At 47.8% G+C, this 9800-nt stretch overlaps 1 protein-coding gene across 4 annotated transcripts in view; it reads right to left on the reverse strand.

Annotated features, from left to right (window-relative positions):
- Nucleotides 1-8993, reverse strand: part of LOC137611835 (rho GTPase-activating protein 12-like) — a 21238-nt gene extending 12245 nt beyond the window's left edge. For 2 of the 4 annotated variants that reach the window (XM_068339948.1, XM_068339947.1), the window contains exons 1-2: nucleotides 8740-8993; nucleotides 4547-5329 (exon numbers count right to left, since the gene is read on the reverse strand). In XM_068339948.1, the coding sequence (XP_068196049.1) occupies nucleotides 4547-5272 (726 nt within the window). In that variant the 5' untranslated portion in view covers nucleotides 5273-5329; nucleotides 8740-8993. The remainder of the gene's footprint in view (nucleotides 1-4546; nucleotides 5330-8739) is intronic. The other 2 variants (XM_068339949.1, XM_068339950.1) reach the window with 2 other exon arrangements.
- Nucleotides 8994-9800: the final 807 nt, after the last annotated feature.

Here is a 9800-nt window from a genome sequence, read left to right on the forward strand (position 1 = left end):
CTGCAAGGTCAGGCAGGAACAGAGGAGGAGGGGCGGAGCAGGAACTGAGGAGGAGGGGCGGAGCAGGAACTGAGGAGGAGGGGTGGAGCAGGAATGGAGGAGGAGGAGGGGGCAGAGCAGGAACGAGGTGGGAGCAGGTCTGACACGACGACCCCCCCTCCAGGCGTGATGTCAGGTTCTCTCTGGACTGGAGGTGTTCTCCTGGCCTCACTGAACCTGTGTTACCAGCACCTGTGTTCACCCGGGCTAAAGACACCCCCCGCCCCCCTGGCCTGAACCGGTCTGTCTGCTCTGCAGTGTAAACGCACAACAATCTGCTTCCCTCTTCAGCTTCTCACCAGCAAACCCTCACGAAGCCACAAACCTGCTGGTGTCAGACCAGTTGGACCAGACCAATGAGGCACGTGGGACGTGAACACAGACAGGAAGTGGAACATTACCCACAAGGAGCAGAGACTGCTCAGGAGGAAGGAGCAGACACACCCACCTCTCTGGAATAATCTACTAACATAATCCAAATGGAATGACATCAGGACCAAACAGGAAGCTGAAGAGCGTTCACCCTGCCATTTGGAGGACTAATTTCCCAGCATGCCTCTGCAGGTCCACGTTCATGGCGGTGCACGTCATCAGTGACGGTTTGTGCTGACTCCACGTTAATTGGTGCAGGTCGGGACGTGTTGGAGCTCGTTTCTGTTTCAGAACAACGAGACCAAACCTCCAGAAAGAGTCCAGAGGAACCAAGAGGCTGAGGATCCCCACGGTAACGGAACAACAACACAGCAGGCCGGACCAAACAGGCCCGAACCGCTTTACAAAGAACTCCAGACGTGTCGTCGGCCAATCGCTGCCCAGCAGCTGCATCTTGATGATTCCATCCTTCATAGCAGTAATGTGTTGTAATGTCAGTGATGTGTTCGTCCACCAAATATCTGAGCAGTGTATGTACAATTTCCTCCGGGATAAATAAAGTATCTATCTACCTGTCTATCTACCTAAACACTGTCTGATGAGGGAGGTTAATATGATCATTATATTCTTGTGGAGAACACTGGTAAGGTCAACTTCCTTGTTGTTCCAGGAAGAATGTAAACATGGTTTTGTTCTAGATCAGTGGTTCTTAACCTGTCTGAAATAATTAGTCAAAAATAAAGGAACACTTCCTGAAGCTGATGGAAAACAACAGAAACAGACTTTGGTGTAAAATGACATCAGAGTAACACCTGTCAAGGTGAAGCCACGCATATCTGAACTGGTCTCTATGACAACAGCAGAAGTCACACTGATTTACAGGTAGGTCATTTCATGTCAGTTCATGCACTGTCCTGGTTTAGTTCTTTGAAAAAGGTGACATTAATGCACATTTCATTAAATACACCAGTAAAACATGTACTCATGTCTGAAACTTGGGGAAAAAAGTTTTACTAAAGAAGGGTTTGGTGAGTGAGCACATGAAACCAGCAGGGTTCAGTACCTCCGCCAAGGTTAAGAACCACTGCACTAGATTATACCTGGGACTAAGGCTAACATCTGGAAGTGGATAAGAGCATGAACATCTGTCAAAATTCACTGTATGAACTGGTTGAAAACATTTAATGTCTGAATTATTGACAACATATTGTAAAGAGAGATGTTTGTGGACTCTGGGGGACAGGAATTTCAGAGAGAGAGAGAGAGAGACAGAGACAGAGAGAGACAGAGAGAGAGAGACAGAGAGAGAGAGACAGAGCGAGAGAGAGAGAGAGAGAGAGAGAGAGAGAGACAGACAGAGAGACAGAGAGACAGAGAGAGAGAGAGAGAGAGAGAGAGAGAGAGAGAGAGAGAGAGAGACAGAGAGAGAGAGAGAGAGAGAGAGAGAGAGAGACAGAGAGAGAGAGAGAGACAGAGAGAGAGAGAGACAGAGAGAGAGAGAGAGAGAGAGAGAGCGAGACAGAGAGAGAGAGAGAGAGAGAGAGAGAGAGAGAGAGAGAGAGAGAGAGAGAGAGAGAGAGAGAGAGAGAGAGAGAGAGCACTCAGTGATGCTCGCTCTCCTTGATGTCATAATGCAGAACGACAGACATCCAGCTGAAGGTCCAGCGAGGATTAAAACAGCTCTGTAAAGTGAGCTCACACACACACACACACACACACACACACACACACACACACACACACACACACACACACACACACACACACACACACACACACACACACACACACACACACACACACACACACACACACACACACACACACACACACACAATTCTTCCTCTGTAATCAAACGTGTCACACAGGACAGTTCCTCTCAGTTCCTCTTCGCAGTGGATGATCCTTGATAATCACCATTCAGAGATTCATCACACTGAATCAGTGTGTGTGTGTGTGTGTGTGTGTGTGTGTGTGTGTATGTGCGTGTGTGTGTGTGTCTGTTGACATGACCCATGTCTGTTACAAATATCAGTGATAGCGATGAATTCACTGTCAGGAAACATGATGACACAACTGTGGAGAAATCACAGCCCCCCCAGAGAAAGGGGAAGTGCAGGACGACAGTCGGAAGCACGTTCATATCTACAGATGTAAGCTGAATGTTGGTAAATTGAGGACTACCTGTATTAATAAAATATTCCCTGGTATGTTCTAGCTTATCTTAGAATAATGTTGGTATACTCGGACGCTAAACGGAGCGCTAAAGCCATAGTTCTGACCTGACCTGTCTAACGCTGTCAACAACAACAAACACAACAACAGGCCAGTAATGAGTCAGCAACAACAACAACAACAACAACAACAGGCCAGTAATGAGTCAACAACAACAAGAAAACAAACACGCCCGTAATTACTCAACAACAACAACAACAACAACAGGCCAGTAATGTCAGCAACAACAACAACAACAACACAAACAGGCCAGTAATGAGTCAACAACAACAACAAGAACAACAACAACAGGCCAGTAATGAGTCAACAACAACAAGAAAACAAACACGCCCATAATTACTCAACAACAACAACAAGAACAACAACAACAGGCCAGTAATGACTCAACAACAACAACAACAACAACAGGCCAGAGGCCTGTACCATAAAGCTGGATTACAGCTTAACGAGATAACTTCAGGCTTAACCCTGGCTTTTCCGTACCACAAAGGTGGCTGACTTTCTATCAGGCTACGTTGTCGCGGTAACCTATGCTGAACAGGTAACCTGCTCTGGAGTAGGATAAATTCAGGATAAGAGGTCAGTAGGCGTAACAGCCCCACCTACTGACCAATCAGAGCTCAGCAGGTATAAAGCCCCATCTACTGACCAATCAGAGCTCAGCGGGTATAAGAGCCCCGCCTACTGACCAATCAGTTCTCTTAAAAATGGGCCGTCCATTTTAAAAGAACCCGGTGGATCTTGGTGCACAGCTTGTGTGCAGAGCGCTCAGGCAGAGAGAATATTTAGAGATGGCTGTAATCCGGTGGGATTGCCTGAGGGGCTGTTACACCTGCTGAGCTCTTATCCTGAATTTATCCTGCTCCGGAGCAGGTTAGGTGTTCAGCATAGGTTACCATGACAATGTAGCCCGATAGAAAGTCAGCCACCTTCATGGTACCGAAAAGCCAGGGTTAAGCCTGAAGTTATCTCGCTAAACCGTAATCCAGTTTTATGGTACAGGCCTCAGGCCAGTAATCAGTCAACAACAACAAGAAGAACAAGAAGAACACAAACAGGCCAGCATGTTAACTCAGGGCATTGATTGGCTGCTCGGTCGGCTGACTCTCCTTTACTTTGAGAATGGTTCAGATTATTGATGGTTAATGTTAAACGTGTTGGACATGAATCAGAACAGCGGCTTAAGTCCAGATCTGTAAACAACTAATAATCGGTTCTGATCAGTCCTGAACTGCCGTTCTCTAACTTCCTCAGGAGGGAGGAATTAGGATTTAATCAGATTACAATGAATTTACAGCCGAGTGTGTGTGTGAGGCAGTGTTGTGTGAGTTGATCCTGTCAGCAGCAGCTGCTCTGCAGATCAGCGAATAAAGAAGGAGAACGTGCTCTAGAACATGGTCTAGAACGTGGTCTAGAACCAGCCCTTGAACCAGCTCTTGAACTTGCTCAAGAACTAGCATTAGAACCAGCTCTAGAGCGTGCCCCAGAATCAGCTTGAGCCAGCCCTAGAACGTTCTCTAGAACAAGTCCTAGAACGTTCTCTAGAACCAGCTCTAGAACATTCTCTACAACCATCTCTAGAACGTTCTCTAGAACCAGCTCTAGAACGTGCTCTAGAACCAGCTCTAGAATGTTCTCTAGAACCAGCCCTAGAACGTGCTCTAGAACCAGCTCTAGAACGTGCTCTAGAACCAGCTCTCGAATGTTCTCTAGAACCAGCTCTAGAATGTTCTCTAGAACCAGCCCTAGAACGTGCTCTAGAACCAGCTCTAGAACTCTCTGAAACGTGTTTCCATTGCAGGGGTGTAGCAGCTACATAATCATACCGTCACCAATCCCACCCCCCCTGTGAACACTTTAACCCTGACCCCCCTACTAAGAACACACAGAACAGCGTCACCTGGAGGAGCTCGGTGGAGCTGCTGCTCAGCTCGTCCCCCGACTCGGACTCGTTGGTGTGCCGTTCCTCGCCTGAGTCGCCGTGGGGGCTGCGGTCCAGGTCCAGGGGGGTGCGGTCCAGGTCCAGTGGGGCGCGGTCCAGGTCTGGCGACTGAGCCCGGGCGCGGGGCAGGGTGTTGGACTTCCCCCCCTGGTCAGGCTGGGCACCTTGGACCAGGATGTCAGCCAGAGCTCGCTCGTGCTGGCTGGGGCTGCTGGGCCCCCCGGGCCCCTGATGCTGGCTACTGTCCCTGCGCTGCCCTGGGGTGCTCGGGGCACCACAGGAGGCAGCATGAGTGGAGGGTGAGCGCCGGTTGGACTCCTGTCTGTGTAGGTCCCCCCCGGGCCCTTCCTGGAGTCCCAGCTCCAGATTGGAGGGCTTTACCCAGAGTGCAGCAGTGGCAGCGGCGGCAGAGGGAAGTGCATTGCTCGGTGCAGCAGGGGGGTGCAGGGCGGTTTTCGACGGCGGCATCAGGGCTTTACGGACTTCTCGGACATATTGAGCAGGGACGTAGAAGGCCTTGCTGCCCTCCTCCTTCCGGACCTGCCACCAGTCCTCGTTGGCCTTCTTCACCAGCATGTAGCACTCCCCCTGGTGGATGGAGATCACACGCTCCTTGGCCTTGTACTCGTAGTCGTACTCCACCTCGATGTACACCTCCCCGGGGGCGATGGGCAGGTCTGCCATGACGGGTGTCCAGGAAGCAACTCAGCACTCCAGGAGAATCTACACGAGCATGGCCTCCTGAGAACAGACAGACAGGAAGTCAGCAGCTTCATACGTTTAACGGTAACGCATCAACGCTTCCCAAATGACGCCGTTCCTCCTGATGTCGGCTTCTCCAGCAGCGCCCGTCCAATCATGCGTAGGTTCCTGCTGAGGTCACGTACTGACCCTAACCTTAACCACACTCCCTCACGGGTGAAGCTCCAGCAGCGGGTGAGGCTAACCCTAACCCATACTAACCCTAACCCACACTAACCCTAACCCACCCTAACACTAACCCTAACCCCACAGCGGGTGAGGCTCCCTCAGGGGTGGGGCTCCAGCAGCAGGTGAGGCTAACCCTAACCCACACTAACACTCACCCTAGTCCACACTCACCCTAACTCACACTAATCCTAACCCACACTAACCCTAACCCACACTAACCCTAACCCACACTAATCCTAACCCACACTAACGTTACCTGAACAAACAATGAACTACAGGTGAGTCTAGATACTCAGTATACTGTGTTCATCAGGCAGTAAAGGCTGTTACCTAAAGCAAACCGCCCTTTCCCATTTCCTGCTGTCAGCAATGGCAAGAAGATCAAGAAGATCATTAAAGCCTTACTTACTAGTAAGAACATGGTCTCAAAAGTGATCCAAAGGTTCAAGAGAGATGGAACCGCAACCAAAGTACAGAGACGTACAGGCCGGCCAAGAAAATTTACACCCAGGCAGGAGTGTCTTGTGATGAGAAGAGTTGAGGAAAATCGGTATGCAAGTGCACGATAGTTGGCTAAGGAGGTAGAGGCTGAAATTGGAGTGACTGTATCACGTGACACAATACACCATACAGTGCAGTGGAATGGCATGCATGGGTGTCGTCCCCGAAGGAAGCCTCTCCTAAAGCCAAGTCACAAAAAAGCCCGCCTAGAGTTTGCCAGGGCCCATGCTGAAAAGGATGAAGGCTGATGGGACTCAATACTCTGGAGTGATGAGACCAAAATCAATCTTTTGGGAACTGATGGCTTCAAAACGGTCTGACGTTGCAAGGTTGAGGAGTACAAGGAAAAGGCATGGTGTCCACTGTGAAACATGGAGGGGGTTAGGGTTCTTATGTGGGGTTGCATGAGTGCTGCGGGTGTTGGAGAACTGCATTTCATTGATGGCATCATGAATTCTCAAATGTACTGCTCTCTACTGAAGGCTAAGATGCTTCCATCACTTTGGGCAGTTGGTCGTCGTGCCAGTTTTCAACATGACAATGACCCAAAACACATCTAAGGACACTGCTGACTTTCTGAAGAAGAACAGGGTAAGAGTGATTCCACGGCCAAGTATGTCACCTGATCTGAACCCTGTAGAGCATCTTTGGGGAATACTGAAGAGGCAGGTTGAGTATCACTCTCCATCCAACATCCAGGCTCTAAAAGAGGTCCTCCTTGAAGATGGAAAAAGATTGATGAGGCCAAATGTTGTCAACTTGTGCGCTCCATGCCAAGCAGACTTGGGGCTGTCATTGCAAGTAATGGAGGCCATACAAAGTACTAAATGTACTGGATGTAGTTGTGTTTGTTGTGGGGTGTACTCATTTCTGCACCACACTAATTTTACTAAAACGAAAAGAAAAAAAATCAACTTAAGTTATATTATTAACCTTAGTTTTAAGTTCAAAAGCTCAACAGATCCTGAGTTTAACTTAGTCTGTGAACATTTGGGAAATACATTTTTGTGTTCCTTGTCATATTGTATGAAATGCTACTTTTCAAAGAGACTATACATAACATAGTATACATACTATAGTATACATACTATAGTATACAGACTATGGTATACAGACTATACATACTATGGTATACAGACTATGGTATACAGACTATAGTATACAGACTATAGTATACAGACTATAGTATACAGACTATACAGACTATGGTATACAGACTATAGTATACAGAATACACATACTATGGTATACAGACTATAGTATACAGACTATAGTATACAGACTATAGTATACAGACTATACATACTATGGTATACAGACTATAGTATACAAACTATACATACTATGGTATACATACTATAGTATACAGACTATACAGACTATAGTATAGACTATAGTATACAGACTATAGTATACAGACTATACATACTATGGTATACAGACTATAGTGTACATACTATAGTATACAGACTATACATACTATAGTATACAGACTATAGTATACAGACTATAGTGTACATACTATAGTATACAGACTATACATACTATAGTATACAGACTATAGTATACAGACATATTATACAGACTATAGTATACAGACTATACATACTATGGTATACAGACTATAGTATACAGACTATAGTATACAGACTATAGTATACAGGCTATAGTATACAGACTATAGTATACAGACTATACAGACTATAGTATACAGACTATAGTATACAGACTATACATACTATAGTATACAGACTATAGTATACATACTATAGTATACAGACTATAGTATACAGACTATAGTATATAGACTATACATACACCCACAAATATGTTAGACATTCATACAATGTCGTGTACAGGAGCAAACACACACACACACACACACACACACACACACACACACACACACACACACACACACACACAAGGAGCCTGTAAGCATACAATCAGTATGGGGGGGTTTAGGGGGTACAGCGACAGGCAGCGACTTCTGTTCGCGTCCCAAATGAGCAGCGTGTAGGGGGGACGGCGCCTTGCTCAACGGCCCCCTGGCAGTGGCTGGGAGGTGAGCTGACACCTCCCACTGTCACTGGGCGGGTATCGAACCGTCAACCTTGTGATCAAAGGCGACCCGCTCTACCACTGCCCCCCCTCCCGAGGTCAGAGGTCAACGATCCTTACTAAATAGATAGATAGATAGATAGATAGATACTTTATTAATCCCGGAGGAAATTGTATATATCCACTGCTCAGGCATTACTTAACAAATAATACTGGATAAACACCAGGAGAAAAGGAAACACTGACGTCACAGGACATACCACAAGACATACATTACACTAACAGACAGATGCAGCACTAACAGGACTTATATACTAAACTATAACTAAAAAAATGTGATTTGACTCCAAACCACCTGACGGCCCCTCACCTGTGTGAACGGTGACGGTGTGAATCCAGGTGTGAGACACCGGAGCCTCACGTCACTGCCGTTACCGGATTCGCTGAACGGTTCTGAACGCTGACAGCTACCGGGATTCCTCCGTACCCCCGTTAACGCGCAGACCTTTACCGTGCTCGCCCCGAGCCACCCTCACACCGGATTCACACCGGATTCCGCCTCCCGTTCGTCCGTTCACCGGGACTTTGTGGAGTTAAGAAACTGTGACGTCAGCTAACGATTAGCTTCATGCTAACTTTCCCGGGACGCGAACACACACCTGCCGCTCCCGGTGAGAGGAAACGGAACCCGCGTCCCGGTGAATCTCCGTCAGCTTCCCGTCGACCGGCCGCCGTGAGAGCTGCCCGGTGCTCGGTTCGTTCCCGGTTCTCCGGTTCTGACCGCCGTGATCCTCACGGGAGCTCGCGCCCGCCCGACAACTTAGTTTAACTACCTTCAGAGCGAAGATCGTCTATTGGTGAGATGACCTCCACACTGGTGACAAACCTGAGCCGCTTCACACAGACAAACAAACAACAACTAAACACAGACAAACAAACTACAAAACACAGATAAAAAAGGGGAAAAGGCAAACGAACACAGATAAAACAAGCGCGCGCACACACACACACACACACACACCACAACTGGCACCTCCCACTACCAAAGGTCGGCACATCAACTTTGGCGTTGCCATAGTGACCACTCTGGGAGAGGGGGTCACCGTCCCACCGTCGCAAACACACCCTTCTGCTGCAATACCAGAATTCAGTTAAAGCTTTCGTTTTGCTTTTCTGCAAAGAGTGACACCTCTGTCTCTATTTGCTGCTCTGTCGTCAGATTCCCTACAGTGAGACGCATCTTGGCGCCACCTGCTGGTAAGAAAGTGAAACTACAACAACGTCGTGCTTGTGCAGGACGAGTGTTAGCCAGTTTCTGGTTTTGTCCCCACGTTCAGAATTTAGCATTACAATTACACACATCAGCATTACACACATTAGCATTACTTACATTAGCATGCACACATGATGGGCCGCATGTAAGGAAAAGTCTACAGAGGAAAGGGGAATTTCCTCAAAGATCTAACATCTTTGAAAATAACTTTTAATAAAGACTGTTTATCCATGAGGGGCGGCACGGAGGCGCAGTGGTTAGCACACACACACACACACACACACACACACACACACACACACACACACACACACACACACACACACACACACACACACAGACACACACACACACACACAGACACACACACACACACACACACACACACAAACACACAGACACACACACACACACACACACACACTGCGCTGCCGCCTCACAACACGG

This window comes from Antennarius striatus, chromosome 18 (genome assembly GCF_040054535.1).
Source record: "Antennarius striatus isolate MH-2024 chromosome 18, ASM4005453v1, whole genome shotgun sequence".
NCBI lineage: Eukaryota > Metazoa > Chordata > Actinopteri > Lophiiformes > Antennariidae > Antennarius > Antennarius striatus.